The sequence below is a fragment of the Erpetoichthys calabaricus genome, chromosome 1 (assembly GCF_900747795.2).
Source record: "Erpetoichthys calabaricus chromosome 1, fErpCal1.3, whole genome shotgun sequence".
Classification (NCBI taxonomy): Eukaryota; Metazoa; Chordata; class Cladistia; order Polypteriformes; family Polypteridae; genus Erpetoichthys; species Erpetoichthys calabaricus.
In genome coordinates this window covers 340,166,422-340,184,679 of record NC_041394.2, presented here as the reverse complement: position 1 = coordinate 340,184,679, position 18,258 = coordinate 340,166,422, and the positions used below count along the sequence as shown (strand labels likewise).

Genomic DNA, 18,258 nt, shown 5'->3' with positions numbered 1-18,258 from the left:
ACTCTTTCCCATAACTTCATGCTGTGGCTTATAAATTTTATCCCCCATAGTTACTACAGTTCTGCACATCCACCTTATTCTTAAATATCGGCACCAGTACACTTCTTCTCAACTCCTCAGGAATCCTCTCTCTTTCCAAGATTCCATTAAACAATCTGGTTAAAAATTCCACTACCATCTCTCCTAAACACCTCCATGTTTCCACAGGTATGTCACCTGGACCAACGGCCTTTCCATTCTTCATCCTCTTCATAGCTGTCCTTACCTCCTCCTTGCTAATCCGTTGCACTTCCTGATTCACTATCTCCACATCATCTAGCCTCTTCTCTCTCTCGTTCTCTTTATTCATCAGCCTCTCAAAGTACTCTTTCCATCAGCTCAACACACCTGCCTCGCTTGTGAGTATGTTTCTACCTTTATCACCCTAACCTGCTGCACATCTTTCCCAGCTCTGTCCCTCTATTGAGCCCATCGGTCCTTTTCTACCTCCTTAGTATCCAACCTCTCCTACAGCTAATCATACACCTTTTCTTTATTTAGCCTTTGCTACTTCTCTCTTCACTTTGTGCCTTATCTCCTTGCACTCTTGTCTACTTCCTGCATCTCTTTGACTACACCACTTCTTCACCATCCTCTTCCTCTGTATACTCTCCTGTACTTCCCTATTCCACCACCAGGTTTCCTTTTCCTCCTTCCTCTGTCCAGATGTCATGCCAAGTACCCTTCTTGCTGTCACCCTTACTATGCTGCTTAACTACACTTTCCCCTGCCACCACTTTGCAGTCTTCCATCTCCTTCAGATTGACTGTTCTGCATAGGATATAATTTACGTGTGTGCATCTTCCTCCACTCTTGTACGTAATCCTATGTTACTCCTTCTTCTTAAAATACGTATTCACCACAGCCATGTCCATCTTTTTCACAAAATCCATATCACCTGACCTTCCTCATTCCTCTCATTGACACCATGCCTACCCATCACCTCCTTGTCCACATATTGATTTGGCAAAATTTTACACCGGATGCCCTTCCTGACATAACCCTCCCCATTTATTTGGACTTAGAACTGGCATTAATGAAAGAAGAAGAAACACACTGGTTTGTGCATCCTCTGTGGCTGGATAAAACTGAAGACTTTTATATCGGAGCAAAATGCAGTTCTAAGTGTGACCTTGAGTGTGTCAGTACAGAGGAATGACCTTCATATTAGTATTGTCAAAATCCAGAAATGAACAGCAGAAACTCTTGGCAGTTTTTATCCAGGTCTGTACTCAAATGGAGCATAATGTTGCTGAGATATGCTCCTTTTATGCTGAGACCCAGAAGATGGAACAAGGATTGGCAACATAAGAATTATTGGAGTTCCAGATAATGTTAAAAGTGGGAATGTTTGGCTTTGTGAAGAAACAATGGCCTTTTTGGCTTCCGACCATTCCTAATTCCAGGCTTGAAATTATGCAGACACATAGAATATCCATCCATCCATCCATTTTCCAACCCGCTGAATCCGAACACAGGGTCACGGGGGTCTGCTGGAGCCAATCCCAGCCAACACAGGGCACAAGGCAGGAACCAATCCCGGGCAGGGTGCCAACCCACCGCAGCACATAGAATATATACCAGGCAAAGTGACAGTGCATGTTTACGTCCAGTTATCATGAAGCTGCTTTGCTATTCTGATCAAGTTACTAGTCTGAAAGAGGCACTCAAAAATTCAAATGTAACCTATGAATGATCTTTATTTATTCCCAATTATTGATAAGCAGTCTGATGATCTGATTATCAAAAAGACTCCACGAATTGGTCTTTCTGCTTTCCTGATTTATCTGGCCAAACTTCCTTCTCAGGAGGGCAGTGGCTGTTCACCAACCCTTAACAGGCACTCAGTGCCCTTGACTCCTTCATATCACTTGTTCTTGGCCGCTTTGACTGTTTTATGTATGATATTACAGTACTGTTTAAACATTTTCCAGAATATTAATTCATAATGGCTACGTTTTTTTTCCTTTTCATGTGTGTATGTTCCATGTGTACATGCACATGTGATTAGAGAGCTGTTGTGAGGGGTCTAAACATGACCCTTGCATGCTCCACGTGCTGAATATTTCTCGTCCCACAATTGTTTAATATCTGCTTGCATGTCATATTTATCTTAATATGTGTTTTTTTTCATATTTTCACTACATTGATATTGTAAATGATGGGAATCTGATGGGATTGTTCACTGAGCTCTCTCTGTGTTTGCCCACTCATAAGCATATCCTGTTGCTTTTTTCCCATGTTTTTATTATAGAGACCTTGGTTTCATTTTTTTTCCATGTTTATGGTTTCGGGTGGGATTCTGGAGCTACTGTCTACATTATGCACAATTGCTGGTGGGGCTATGGGGTTCATTTACAGTTCTCCTTTGTTGCTCTCCTTGGTTTTTCTCTCTCCTGTCTAATCTCAGTGTCTTTTTTTGGATTGTAAGGTTGCTCTCTTCTGCTTGTAAGCATTTGAGTGTTGCTGATGTATTATCTTTCACCTAGGTTGATATAACCTGTTTTCAAGAATTGTTTCTTTTGGCTAAAGTCATTCATTGATCTGCCTTGAGGTGCTACTGTGTAGCTACATTCTCTTCTAACCTTTAGTGAAATGTGTGGAGTTTTGGTCCTGGTTCACCATATTCTGCATTTGAAGGTTCTTGGTTCTGGAGGTGTTTCACAAAGCAGGTTGTGTTATGCGTTGATGGAGATTGGTCGAAGGAAACTCGCCTGTGTTTCAATCTATGCCCCACCTCCATATAATAAAACACTATTCATCCTTTCTTTTTTTTGAATTCCCCTGCTCAGTAAATCACCTTCCCTGATTAATCAATGCATTCCTCCCTCTTCACCAGCACTTGCCAGATTTATTATAATCTAAACTCGATCTATGCATTTGTATTCTTGTCCTCCTTGACTGACTACCGGTGCATTAATCTTCAGCCTTTCTCTCACTTCATTGACTTTTTCATGTGGAGTTTATTAAACAAACCTCTGATAAACTTGAGGAATTTATAATGCTAAACAATGACTCTTTTTAGGATCCACCTTGTGTTTGGATGGCTATTAAAGAGCTCTATTTGAAACTTGGTCATTGCCCACCATATTTTCTCGCTTATCAGGCCTGGAATATTGATTATCTTGAGAAACATCTTGAAAATACACAAGTGTATTTCTGCTTCAGTACACAAGCTCAAAATGACGATAATCAGAGAGAAGGTAAATGATCTTTTTACACCATACAGATTTGAAAATTCATTTCACGTGTACTTGTTGGTATCTCTCTGGTGCTAAACGCAGCAAGTTGTTAGCTCTTAGATTGTGTAGATGTGACTCGTTAGCCTCCATGTCCAAAGTCGAGCAAAAATATAGTGCTAACATAGATGTAGAGGTAGTACCGCTAACTACCTCTTGGAAATTAAGAAAAAAAAAATAACGTTATTATTATTTTTTTTCTGAACTTTCTCCTCTGCTGAACCCCCGAGTGTGTGATGTGTTTATCAATTCTATTCAATTAACAAAACTCTTGCAAAATGATGCTGTCCTTCTGGAGGCCCTTGTTTTAGCCAAAGAAATTAAATCAATTTTTAAATCCATTTGCAAAAAAAAAAAAAATTGGTACTATGAAACCAGAAGTATGTTTTGCATTTTGGCCACAAGTATCTGCTTTGCTGTTTCAAATGATCAGTCAAGTGACCTGTGGGTCGCTGGAGTTTTTCTGTGACCTACACGTTTTATTCTTTTAAGTTTTACTCTGTTCTTTTTGTATACTGAAATGGTTTTGCTTTATTATCCTCTTTCCATTTTCCAAATCAAAAAGTCAAGTGGCTCGGGAGTAATTGTGTAGAAATAACAAGACACTCTCTGTTTAATAAAAGTGCATTTCACATGTTTAGCATGGCACTCTGTTTTAAACACAAATCTCCCCAGTGTAATGATAAGGGAAGATTATCACTTTTTACTACCAATAATTTAATATATAATTTTAATAATATTATGACAAAATCATGATGCCATTCTGTAATGTAGTGTAAAAAAAGTCAACAGTAATGTGGTTGATTCTACTTATCTCATGTTATTTATTTTACTATTTAAAATGTTTGGCACCTCAGATTGTGGTGAGTAGTTGCAATACAAATGTAAAAAAATTAACAAGATGAATCTCTGTCCACGTAAGTCTTACAATTGCTTATGCTTGTCAAAGTTTGTTCATAAATTAATCCAACATTTATTTAGTGTTGTAAGATAATGTCAGTATTAAAGCATTGGGTCAAAAACTAAGCCTTTATATTTTTCTTTTAAACTTTATACAGGAATCAAGCTTCACTGCTGTTCTGAATGTGGCAAACAGTTTTCAAAAAGACTTAATCTTCAGAGCCACCAAAGAATTCACACAAAGGAGAAGCCATATTCCTGTTCTGAATGTGGCAAAAAGTTTTTACGGAGAAGCAAACTTCAGAACCACAGACGAATTCACACAGGAGACAAGCCATATTCCTGTTCCGAATGTAGTAAACAATTCTCTTGCCGTAGTAATCTTCAGACACACATTAAAACTCACACAGGAGAGAGGCTGTATTTCTGTTCTGAATGTGGCAAACAGTTTTCACAGAGAAGTCATCTTCAATGCCACCAAAAAATTCACACAGGTGAGAAGCCATATTCCTGTTCTGAATGTGGCAAAAAGTTTTTACGGAGAAGCAAACTTCAGAACCACAGACAAATTCACACAGGGGAGAAGCCATATCCCTGTTCTGAATGTGGTAAACAATTCTCTCTCAGTAGTTATCTTCAGAAACACATTAAAACTCACACAGGCGAGAGGCCGTATTGCTGTTCTGAATGTGGCAAAAAATTTTCACAGAGAAGCCATCTTCAATGCCACCAAAGAATTCACACAGGGGACAAGCCATATTCCTGTTCTGAATGTGGTAAACAATTCTCGCACAGTATTAATCTTCTGAGACACATTAAAACTCACTCAGGAGAGAAACCATTTTGCTGCTCTGACTGTGGCAAAAATTTTTCACAGAGAAGTTATCTTCAGCGCCACCAAAAAATTCACACAGGAGAGAAGCCATATTGCTGTTCAGAATGTAGTAAAAAGTACTCTGATAGAAGCCAACTTCAGCACCACAAAAAAATTCACACAGGAGAGAAGCCATATTGTTGTTATGAATGTAGTAAACAATTTTCATACAATAATATTCTTCTGATGCATATTAAAACTCACTCAGGAGAGAAACCATATTGCTGTTCTGAATGTGGCAAACAGTTTTCACGTAGAAACAATCTTGAGTGCCACAAGAGAATACACACAGGTGAGAAGCCGTATTGCTGTTCTGAATGTGGTAAACAATTCTCGCATAGCATTACTCTTCTGAGACACATTAAAACTCACTCAGGAGAGAAGCCATATTTCTGCTCTGAATGTGACAAAAAGTTTTCACAGAGAAGTCACCTTCAGCGTCACCAAAAAATTCACACACGGGAGAAACCATATCCCTGTGCTGAATGTGGTAAACAATTCTCTCTCAGTAGTTATCATCAGAAACACATTAAAATACACAGGAGAGAGGCCGTATTGCTGTTCTGAATGTGACAGAAAATTTTCACAGAGAAGTCACCTTCAGCGCCACCAAAGAATTCACACAGAAGGGAAAACATATTCCTGTTTTGAATGTGGTAAACAGTACTCCGATAGAAGCCAACTTCAGCACCACAAAAACATGCACACAGAAGAGAAGCCGTACTGCTGTTCTGAACGTGGTAAACAATTCTCACACCGTAATATTCTTCTGATGCACATTAAAACTCACACAGGAGAGAAGCCATATTCCTGTTCCGAATGTGGTAAACAGTTTTTACGTAGAAACAGTCTTGAGTGCCACAAAATAATTGACACAAGAGAGAACTGTTTGGATTAGACAAACACACCAAAGTAGCAATTTATGGAAAATTGAAATCAACCTTGCTGAAGATTATCCAATAAGTGAACTTGACCAAGATGAGACTTAAGAAATACTCAGGCATTGACTAGGCTGCAGACATAAACCATAAAGAGCAAAGATTGAAGCAGTGAATGCACAAAAGGGTTAAAATGACCCTTAGAAGGTCCTTGACAGTGAGGAACAAAACACAAGCAGTTAATCATCTAGTAAAACAGGTGATTTCTTACAGCTTTGTGATCATCGACTGGCCACAGAAAGACCTCAACAGTCAGAATGTAAAGACAAAGTTGCTTCTTGCCAACCAAATAATATACAAAAAGCAATGCATGCCAAGGCTTTATGTTCCCAGGGCAGACAGTGGAATTTTCCAATAGAAATATATTACACATGCAGATCTTCCATCATTGGAGTGCCAGCATTCCTTTTCAGCTCACAGGATTGCCACATTTTTAAAATATTACAGCCTGAACTGAAAAGCCAAGATCAATCTCCATCAAAAAGCTTGGTTAAGAAATCCACAAAAGTGAGTGAGGCGACACAATTTTGTAAAAGAGCATAAAGAAGATAGTAACATAGTGGACCAAGAGAGGAGATAAACAACTTGAGAGACCACATATGCAGTAGGAAATACACAGATCTCATACCATAACCTAATGTAGACCACAACCTGACACACATGAATTGCTCGGGACAGGACAAATGAGATGCAGGAATGCATGCTTTCTAATGGTCACTTAAGATTGTGGCTTACAAGGTTATTGACAACATGCTATGAGAGAAATTGAAAAAGCAACCAATGTAGGTTTTGAAACTAACTGGTGGAAACAGTACAGTATACCAGTCCTAACGTTTAGAAAATTCACAGCCAGTAAACCTGATTCCTCAGTCAAGGAGAAACATTCAGATAATGCCTGGATAATCGCAGTATCAGGTGCCTCAAAAAAGAGAGAAAAGATAACAAAATAAAAGAAAGTACAATCAGAAATGTGTTCCCAGACGTGAAATCCATCCATCCATTTTCCAACCCGCTGAATCCGAACAAAGGGTCATGGGGGTCTGCTGGAGCCAATCCCAGCCAACACAGGGCACAAGGCAGGAACCAATCCTGGTCAGGGTGCCAACCCACCGCAGGACACACACAAACACACCAAGCACACACTAGGGCCAATTTAGAATCACCAGTCCACCTAACCTGCATGTCTTTGGACTGTGGGAGGAAACCGGAGCGCCCGGAGGAAACCCACGCAGACACGGGGAGAACATGCAAACTCCACGCAGGGAGGACCCGGGAAGCGAACCCAGGTCCCCAGATCTCCCGATCTCCCAACTCTGAGGCAGCAGCGCTACCCACTGCGCCACCGTGCCGCCCCAGATGTGAAATAAAAAGTTAAAATTAATCCAGTGTTCTTTGGATCCACAGGGCTTGTTAAAAAGAGCATTTTAGCACATTTAGACATCAGTTACACCCTACGCCAGTGGTTCTCAATCTGTGGGATGGGCCCCCCTAGGGGGGCACGAAGATGTGAAAAAAAGAAAACAAGAATCAAAAATATGAAAAATACATCTATTGAAACCAAAACAAATTAACTTAAACTACATTCTGATACTAGAAGAATAAATATATAGTTAGATAAATGTCGATAAAAGTTAAGTAGGTATAATAAAATATGCATCTATGATGTATCATTAATTAAAAAAGAACAAATTGGTATTAGTGAGCTCCTTTCAAAAAAATGTTAGGGGGGCACAATTAAAACTGTTATGAAAACTCGGGTCACAAATACTGAAAGGTTAAGAAACGCTGCCCTACGCACTCCTAAAGGAGGCGCTGTTAGGAACGATTCAGGTTTTGCAGAGAGCCCTAGGAGTGAACCTAAAAGAATAAAAAATGACAGTACATAGAGGATACCATGATAATAATGGAAAAAGGAGAAAAGTCCATCCATCCATCCATTATCCAACCTGCTATATCCTAACTACAGGGTTGTAGTTGAGCCAATCCTAGCCAACACAGGGCGCAAGGCAGGAAACAAACCCTGGGCAGGGCACCAGCCCACTGCAGGATGCATGCACACCCACCCACATCCACACACCAAGCACACACTAGGGACAATTTAGGATCACCTAACCTGCATGTCTTTCGACCGTGGGAGGAAACCGGAGCATCCGGAGGAAACCCACACAGACATGGGGAGAACAGGAGACAGGTCATATCGTTTAAATGTGGGAAACAATTCATTCACAAGAGTAGTCTTCAGAACCACAAAAGCATTCATGCAGCAGATAAGAAATACAATCTGACATGAGTCAGATATGGAATAAAACCTTTGAGATTGTGCCACTGCTGTGATGAACAGGCCTTATCAAGAAAATAAAATGTCCAGCCCCATGTGGATACCTATGGACAATGCAAGTACTGGGCTGAGTCCTGGCAGCAAACCTAAGAGAATACCAAGAGTGGTAGTGCAGGACTCATTCCAGAAGAACAAGCAGACTTCAGGACTCGAGTGGCATTCACTCCTCTCCAGAAAAGTAGGGAAACTAAACTATTGTGGAGAATGTAATCCCCTGGAGAAGCTGTATTACTGTAATGAATATGGCAAACAGTGTTTAGAGACAGTGTAGGACACTGGAGTGAGTGTTGGCAGAAGAGCATTTTATTAATCAACCCAGCATATGGACTGAGTGCAGACGCCTATCCTAAGAATTGCATCGGCAGTTACCTTGTTTGTCTACACATCAAAGAGTGATGCAGTGACAAATGTTGCCACCTCCAGGTAAACCACCACAGAGGAGTGGACAGCTAAAGACCATTGTAAGTGGAAGGACTGCAGTTTTGCATTTTAGAGTTGATTCAGTCACAAAAATATAAACTTTGGGCCAGGCACCTATTTGAAAGCTGCACAAGTTCCATGTAGAAGGACTTTTTCACAATAATAGAATTCTTTAAATCCACTGAAAGTGCCTTTCAGTCACTTCATTCTCTGGACTATCTTTCTGTTTCACTGATCACATTTGCCATGTGTTTATTAAAGGCACAGAAAATGTTGAATCAAGCTCAAAAATAAAGAGTTTTTCAAGACTATTAAACAATCATCCCCTGAAAGACACTCAACAAAGCCAACTCTCCCTACCGTAAAGTAAGTCAACATTTGGTCTTTTATGGAAACAAGAACTGTCTGGCTACACAACATACTTGCTTTGTTGTTTGCAGGCACACAAACTATGTCTGTTATGTCAGCTTCACGTTCCTGGGAGTCGAGGAGTCTCGCCTCATTCCATCTGATGATTACTGATTTGCAAGGGTGTAATTGTCAGTTAATAATAATTCATTACATTTATATAGCGCTTTTCTCAGTACTCAAAGCGCTATCCACACAGGGAGGAATCGGGAAGCGAACCCACAATCTTCCATAGTCTCCTTACTGCAAAGCAGCAGCACTACCACTGCGCCACCTGTGACGTCCATATTGGTGGTCCATATTGAGCAAATAATTTGCCTTCAGGGTTTGCAACTAAATATAAAGAGGCAGAAACAAATAGAGAACTTAGAAGATTCTAGTATAATCTCCCAGAGCAGAAACCACTGTTGTTAGCTATTATCCACTATACATTTGTAATTCTGTTATTTCTCTTCCTATATATCATTTTGAGTTTGTTAATAAATTGTTAATTACTGCAGACCATGTCGAATCATTGACTCTGCTATCAAGAACATTACCGCTGTAAAGATACAACCCTTTTTCCCTGAGGGCACATTCCTGTGGTTCACAGTCTGAATATTCATAATTGGTGAGTATTCTTTTAATATTTAGGTTTTGTAACACACAGTAAGTTAAGCTGCCTACTGTCTGACGTTTTATTCTGAAGCACACACTAAGGCATGGCACTTAGCCTCTGCGGTTTCATGTGAAATGTTATTCATGTAACACACACTAACACACATGCATCTGTTGGTGAAGAGAGATTCATGGATCTTGACTTTGCTGATGATGCTATGATCTTCAATGGAGGCTCTGATCGGGGCTCTCGAGAGACTGAGCGATGAGCCTGAGTGTCTGGACTTGCGAGTGTCCTGATAAAAACCAAGATCCAGGCCTTTAATGACCCCTTGGGCACATCCATCAGCAGTGTGTCTGTCTGCAGAGAGAGTGTCGACTTTGTCGAGAGGTTTACTTACCTTGGCAGTGACATTCATGTCTCTGGTGACTCTTCCTATGAAATCAGTAGACGGATTGGGAGAGTGTTGGGGGTCATGAGGTTGCTGGAAAGGGGTATGTGGTGCTCTCGATATCTATGCAATAGGACGAAGGTCCAAGTCATTAGAGTCCTGGTGCTTCCGACCATGCTATATGGTTGCGAGACATGGACGCTATCCAGTGACCAGAGACGAAGACTGGAGTCCTTTGGTACTGTGTCTCTCCGGAAAATCCTTGGGTGTACCATTGGTTTGACTTTGTGTTGCTCATGTAGGCCCGAATGAAGTACATTACCTGCATTGTGAGGGAGCGTCAGTTACAGCACTACGGCCATGTGGTGCATTTCCCCGAGGGTGATCCAGCTTGTAAGATCCTCATTGTTGGGGACCCGAGTGGTTGGACCAGACCAAGGGGTCGCCCACATAACACCTGGCTGCATCAGATAGATGGTCATTTCCGGAGGGTGGGACTGGACCATGTCTGCCTGGGGGGTTGCCAACCAAGATCCCGAGTTGTTTCGTCATGTAGTGGGTGCGGCAACACACTGTACCAGTGCATGCTCCCCATCTTCGCTTGACATGCTAAGAAAGCTACTTGGCCTCTGGGGTTTCACTTTGAAATGTGTGCTAGTTAAACAGCTCTTGGCTGCTGAGGTTACAGATTACTTTATAAGTGTTTATAACATAAAGCTTTACAAATGATAGTAAGCTGATGCTAACTCTGATATTACAGTAACTTATAATCATTTCATAATATACAGCAAAAGCAATAATAAAAATATTAAATAAAAAAGATCTGCACACATTTCCAAAATGGTCAAATAAACAATTAAAATAATAGGTATAAATGCATCATTAAATGAATAAATTAATAGACAACTAAAAAGGCTTACAAGTGTGACTTTAGTAAAAATTCAATGTAAAAACAATTCACATAGAAGGATAAGAGAAAAGCTGATGACCCGAAAGAAAAGTTCCTGTGTGAGATTTTTTCTCTTAAAGGCTTAAATATCCATCCATCCATTTTCCAACCCGCTGAATCCGAACACAGGGTCACAGGGGTCTGGTGGAGCCAATCCCAGCCAACACAGGGCACAAAGCAGGAACCAATCCTGGGCAGGGTGCCAACCCACCACAGGCTTAAATATCTTGTTAGAGAACTTATTAGAGAAATGTAACAAAACTATGAAACATACAATCTTATGTTTATACATTGTAAAAGAGAGACAGAAATACAGAAAAAGAGTTGGGGGTGCACCCCGTATATTGTAAGGTCAAGTTGAGAATTTGAACGTTGCGTAATACTCTGCAGAGTAATCTGCCAAGATTGAGTCACAACAGGACTCTCAACACAGTAAAGGCGGTGAGTTTTTATAGCTGTGGGGCAGGAAGAGGAGGGACATTTTGTAAATGAGGCAGAAGTGACGTCCTCCAAGGGTGTGAACTGGAGTCGGAAGAGGAAGAGAGTCCGGTCTTGCTGTTTCCTTCTGGGGACCTTTAAGGGTGGAAGGAGAGGTGTTAGCGCAATCAGTTACCCTCAGTCCCAGCATTTTGTTCTTAGCTGGACCCCCCTGCTGCCCTCCCAAGCCCACGTGTGTGACAACATCAAATGATCAGTAAACAGTGTGCCACTATCAGTCTGTTTGAAAGCAAATCAAACAGTCCATGCGTCGAGCAGAAGAGACGATGTCCCTTACTGACTGAAATTCTATTATGACAGTACAGATAAAGCTGAGCAATAAGGAAGTCCCATTTACAAATTAGCTTTTGGAGTTAAACAGAATCTTCCATTATCTGATTTTCTCTAAGAACTTTACATTCAATTCACATTAAGCAAACTGAATTTTAACATTGACTATTAAACCTTCTCTAAGACTGGCTCTTACAGTCTCATTTTGTCCTATTTCTTGATTTTCTTTAGTTTTATTCTAACTGATTCAACTACTGGGTTGTCGTCTGATCCACGATCATCTCCTGGTCTTGCCTTACTGTTTCATATCCAACTATCTACTACAGTGGAGTCTATCGGAGTTCTGGTTTGGCCATCTGGTGACTTCCAGGTCTATCTTGGGTTTTCTTCTTCTTGTGACTGTAAAAGTAGGTTTCCTTGAGAATTCTAAAGTGTTTTCTAATTTTGATTTCTCTCACCCAGTCCATATGGCCCTATTATTTTGCTTTCTGTGAGTTTTCCCACCTTTGCATTTAAAATCCTTATTATTAGGAATTCTTGATGGTGTTTCATCCTTTTACATGAAAATGTAGGTCTTCATAAAATGCTCCAATTACTTTCTCATTTTCATCTTCTACTGTGCAGTAAATATCTTTGAGTTCTTAGCAGGGCCACTGGTCTTGCTTGTATTGTTGCATACATAATTCCATCAGATTTTGTTTTATTTGAGAGCAATGCTTACTGAGTTCTTCCATTTAGAATTAGAGCAACTCCTCTTCTTGTGTGTTCTTCTCCCAAGTATATCGCTCTGTATTTTCTTTCTGTAGAAACCTCCATAATTTTTTCCAAAATCTCTCTGAGACCCCACATATATTCTTGGCTGGAGTGGGAGTGGATCCAGTAGTCAGTTTCCCATTTTGGTACATATGACATACATAAGGGCAGGCAAACAGTTCTGCAAACCTAAAGAGTTAAGTGCCAAGCTGAGGAGAATAATCGCCAAGGTGGTCTTCTGCCTGTACCACCCACCATTCCAAATAAAGCTGAGGAGATCAGAAGGCTTAATGTGTGGCTCAAATCTTAATGTAAGATAGAAGTTTATGTGGCATTATAACTCCTGCTTGACCCGATTGGACATGTTCTGCTACAATGGGTTGCATTTGAAACTAGACATAGGGGGTGAGCTTGCAGGCAAACTCCTGGTGGTCGGGTCTTTACCTAAGCTTCCATCAGGCACAGTCTGAAGGAACAAAATGGGAGCATCCCCCAGTGGACCCACCACCTCCAGGAGGAGTCCTACGTGTCTGGTGCTTTGAAGCTTGGGTGGTAGCCAAAGTCAGGTGCCTTGGTGGACTGACTCTAGCGACATGGAATTTGGTCTGTCTGGTGAGGAAAGAACCCAGGCTACTGCAGGAGGTAGAGAGGTACTGTCACCTCCATGCACAGCATGGCCTCTGGACCCAACATTCTGGAGAAGAGCTAGACTCTATTCCATTCTGGAGTTGTCCAGGGTGAAATGCATTGGGCAGGTGTGGGTTTACTTACAGCCCCCAGCTTGGCACTTGTCCTTTGCGTTTTTACCCACTGGACAAGATGGCCACATTCCTCCAATTTCAAGTTGGGGGGGCTGTGACTCTTTTCTGTATTTATGTGCTGACTATTGGGTCTGAGTATTCAACCTTCATAGAGAATTTGCGGGGAGTGCTGGAAGCTGCTTCCACTGGGGGCTCTAATGTGAGACTCCAACGTTCATGTGGGCAATGACGGTGAAACCTGGAAGGTGATTTGGAGGAACGGCCAATTCGATCTGAACCCAAGGGGTGCTTTGATATCATCCATAACGAACACCATATTTGAGCATAATGGTGTTCATAAGTTCACTTGGCACCAGATCGCTTTAAGTCTATAGGTCTACAATTGATTTCTTACCTGTATCTTCAGATCTACGACCGTATGTCTTGGGTGAAGAGAGAGACTGGACTGTCAACTGATCACTAACTGGTTGTGAGTTGGATCAAATGGCAAGGTAAGATGCCAGAGGGATGTAGCCAGCCTAAAAATAAGGAATGTTTGGCAGAGGGAGGTTAGGGATATTCACCTTAAATAGGCCAGGTTCTTTAACTCCTCTGCTAAGGTGGGCTGCACAGAGATGCAGCCATAATATCAGTGGTGCCAGTCACGATGACAATCCTCAAATATAGTTGTGGACACCAGCCGAAGAAGGAGGGTTTCTTAGTTTGGTTAGCTTGCGGAACTTCAGAGGCAGCTGACAGGTCAAGTACAATGAGGTGATGGCAGTTGAATGGGCAACAACTCAGGTGTGGGGGGAGTTTGGTGAGGCCTTGGCTAATCACTGTCAGCTGCTCTTGAGACAATTGTGGAAAACTATCAAGTGATTCAGGACGGAGAAGCAATGACCATGCTGTTCATAGCTGGGATGGTATGCTTCTGACCTCAATTGCAGATATAGTTGGGTGGTGGAAGACACACTTTGAGGACCTCCTTAATCCTACTGACTTTGTGAGGAAGCAGAGTTTGGGGATTCAGAGGAGGACTCGTCCATCACTGGCACTGAGGTTGCTGAGGTAGTTAACAAATTCCTTGATGGTGGGAGTCCTGGCAGTGGCAGTGGGCTGTCTTAGCTGACAATGTCAAAGGAACCGGACGGTGTGTTCCATCTTTAGGGGATCACAGTCCTCAGCCTGCCTATGAAGACCTATGTCAGGTGTGGTGACACGTACTGAGAGTGAACAACTTGAGTTAAAAAATGAATTGAGCAATTTCCCTTTTTTAAATCTCGATATTCTTGTAAATGTGCTCCCTGTGAAGCTTAGACACTTGATTGACAATATGTGGGGTTAAAGTACCCTGCAGATCATCAAGCACTGCAAGGAAAATTGAACACAATCAACGATGAAGGGGCTTGGGAGATCAGAGACCCCTGTTAAGCAATGGGTCCCGGAGTACTGCTATGCAGTGAAACCCAGTCGAAGAGTTTTGTCCCCTGATAAACTGCAGTTCAAAAACTGATGTGCAGCAAAGTTCAAATTGCTACACTACTTCCAGGACCACCAACAGAAGAGATGGGCTGAGTGTAAGCAGAAGGTGTTTCATCTAATTCAGTCCCCCTTGTCCCCAAATCAGTGATCAGGGCCTGTACAGAAATCAATACTAGACCTCCTCCTTCTCTACGGATCATTATAAGGTCCAAATTCCATTTTCTTCAAAATGTGATTCACCTTTATGAACTCTTTGCCCACAAAAAGGACCCCACGAGAAGGCACATTTCATTGGCTCATTCACAGGGGATGATTGCATGTATTGCTTTCATATCGTAGAAGAGGAGCAACAACTAATAAATGACCCACAAATGATGGCACACTGCGAGATACTGACTGCACCGTGATAAATCCGACAACGCACCTCCCTGAATTTTTGACGAATCGTGACACAACCTTTACCTTTGTTGCACCCCCTGTAATGCCATCTCGCACTACTTGGGGTTCATTGGAGACCCCTGCCCTAGAGTATGGCCCATGAGTTTGTTTTATTCCATTGTAAACCTTCTATTTCCAGGGCTTTGTTGGGTAACATGGAAGTTTAATATTTGACGAGTTGTTCTGTGAAATGACAGGTTCACAAATTAGATACAAATTGTGAATTCAAGATCAGAGGAGGGAGGAACGATCTCCTCAGTCTGTCAGTGGAGCAGTGATGTTGCCATTGCTATTCTTCTGCTTTAGCCACTTGATAAAGATCCCCCCCAGTAGTAGTTTGTGTCTCCCTCAGAGTACGGCCCCTCGGAGCAGAAGGATCAGGAGTGTGTGACCTACAAGCTCTCATTCATTCTTAAGTGATCCTCTCCGTCTCTCATACAGCAGCAGTGGATGCTTTCAGCTCTTTGTTGATAAATTCTGTCATCATCTTTTTAAACCTCATAAGAGCTCAGAAACGGACATTTTTAAGATGCTTAGGTTTTTTATTTTTGATGTTTGCTTTCATTTAACAGTACAATGCATTCTTTGTGCCCCGTTTCCTCATCGGCTAGACAGACAAAAAAGCACTGTATAACAGATAGTATTTTTTTTTAAATTATTTTAAAGTAATATTTATTCACTCAATCAACAACAATAAAAAAGAGAACTCAAATATATACAATTAGCTCTTTGAGGGCTGAATATGTTTTCCAAAAAATGATGCTTTCACACAGAAATCAACATAAAATGTCTGTTGCTGCATGCTGTGGCTGCCAGTTTGCCAAGAATGAGCGACAGGCTTGCTACCAGGCTGTCTTCACGTGGCTGGGACAGCAGCAGCGGCAGTCACAGTCGCAGTGCATTACAATCTGGATTCTACCTCTTGTCATTGTTAAGTGGTAGTCTTCCCTGGTGAACACTGTCAGTACCACGACTAGCTGGGGACCGATCAGCTGAATCTGGAATCTCACATTCGTTTTCGATTACTTGTATCAAAATCGGAGTCCGACAGGTCATAGTCCAGTTCAGAGATAATAGGCAAAACGTCATCCATGGAGTATTTTGCTTTTTACATTCACTTTGATCTCTCGCCAGGTGTCAGTGCCATTTTTGCCGTTGTGTGGGCCTTGCTACTCATGAGAGCGCAGGGAATCTCGTTCAAACCAATGACTCTAACTTTCCTTCTAGCAACAAGAGTTCAACGTAACGGATGGTTATATCACAGTTTACACACTTAACTCCTCCTTTTGACAAAAGTCAATATCAGCCCTGAAAGACTTAATAGTACTAGGATGTTGTACTGTGTTAGCCATTATGGATGTAGTGAGAAGTCAAGCAAAATGACCCCTTTCATTGGCTAACTAAAAAGATGACAATATGCAAGCTTTCGAGGCAACTCAGGCCCCTTCTTCTGGCAGAATGTAATACAGAGACTGGAGTTCTCTGTGTTTATATACACACTCTAGGACAAGAAACAACATTGGAAAAACATTAAGTGAGGCATCTTAGATATGAAAAATTAATAGACCTCTTCAGGCTAAGATTCATTTAGCAAGAGAGGAGAGCAATGTATGGTCAAAGTCATGCTACACAGCAAGAGAGAAAAGAATGGGAAGTCAAACTCATGCTAAAATGTAACACGTTACAACACGGTTTGAACAGAGACAAGAGTTTAATGGCCAGGTATGAGGATTGGTTACGTCTCTCAGACTGACTCAGATAACCTGACTGCAGACCCACATGGTATGGAAAAACTCATCAGAAACTTCAAAAGACTTTGTTGGACAGTAATCCAAAGATCTTGATTAGACATTGTTCTCCTCTCTTGCTTAGCCTGATGAGATCTATTAATTTTTTACATTTAAGATGTCTCACTTAATGTTTTTCCAATGTTGTATCTGTCATGGTGTCTACATAAACACAAGGAACTCCAGTCTCTGTATTACATTCTGCCAGAAGAAGGGGCCTGAGTTGCCTCGAAAGTTTGCATATTGTCATCTTTTTAGTTAGCCAATAAAAGGGGTCATTTTGCTTGACTTCCCACTACAATTAATAATAAAATACAGTTTAGGGGTGCAAAAAAAGCATCTACTAGATAGATAGATAGATAGATAGATAGATAGATAGATAGATAGATAGATAGATAGATAGATAGATAGATAGATAGATAGATAGATAGATAGATAGATACTTTATTAATCCCAAGGGGAAATTCACAAAACTACTACTCCTTTACTCTCACGTAACAATCCCTCTCCCACTTGGACAGAGGCAGTGGTGCTGTAAGAATTATGTTTCTAGACTTCTCTAGCGCCTTCAACACCATCCAACCTCTGCTCCTTAGGGACAAGCTGACAGAGATGGGAGTAGATTCATACCTGGTGGCATGGATCGTGGACTATCTTACAGACAGACCTCAGTATGTGCGTCTTGGGAACTGCAGGTCTGACATTGTGGTCAGCAACACAGGAGTGCTGCAGGGGACTGTACTTTCTCTGGTCCTGTTCAGCCTATATACATCGGACTTCCAATACAACTCAGAGTCCTGCCACATGCAAAAGTTCGCTGATGACACTGCTATCGTGGGCTGCATCAGGAGTGGGCAGGAGGAGGAGTATAGGAACCTAATCAATGACTTTGTTAAATGGTGCGACTCAAACCACCTACAACTGAACACCAGCAAAACCAAGGAGCTGGTGGTGGATTTTAGGAGGCCCAGACCCCTCATGGACCCTGTGATCATCAGAGGTGACTGTGTGCAGATGGTGCAGACCAATAAATACCTGGGAGTGCAGCTGGATGATAAATTAGACTGGACTGCCAATACTGATGTTCTGTGCAAGAGAGGACAGAGCCGACTATACTTCCTTAGAAAGCTGGCGTCCTTCAACATCTGCAATAAGATGCTGCAGATGTTCTATCAGACGGTTGTGGCGAGCAC

General features: G+C 41.5%; 1 protein-coding gene across 1 annotated transcript in view; it reads left to right on the top strand.

Moving 5' to 3' along the window:
- Window positions 1-5,657, top strand: part of LOC114668192 (gastrula zinc finger protein XlCGF57.1-like) — a 42,118-nt gene extending 36,461 nt beyond the window's left edge. The window contains exon 3 of the mRNA XM_051925764.1: window positions 4,337-5,657. Coding sequence (XP_051781724.1) covers window positions 4,337-5,619 — 1,283 coding nt within the window. The 3' untranslated portion in view covers window positions 5,620-5,657. The remainder of the gene's footprint in view (window positions 1-4,336) is intronic.
- Window positions 5,658-18,258: the final 12,601 nt, after the last annotated feature.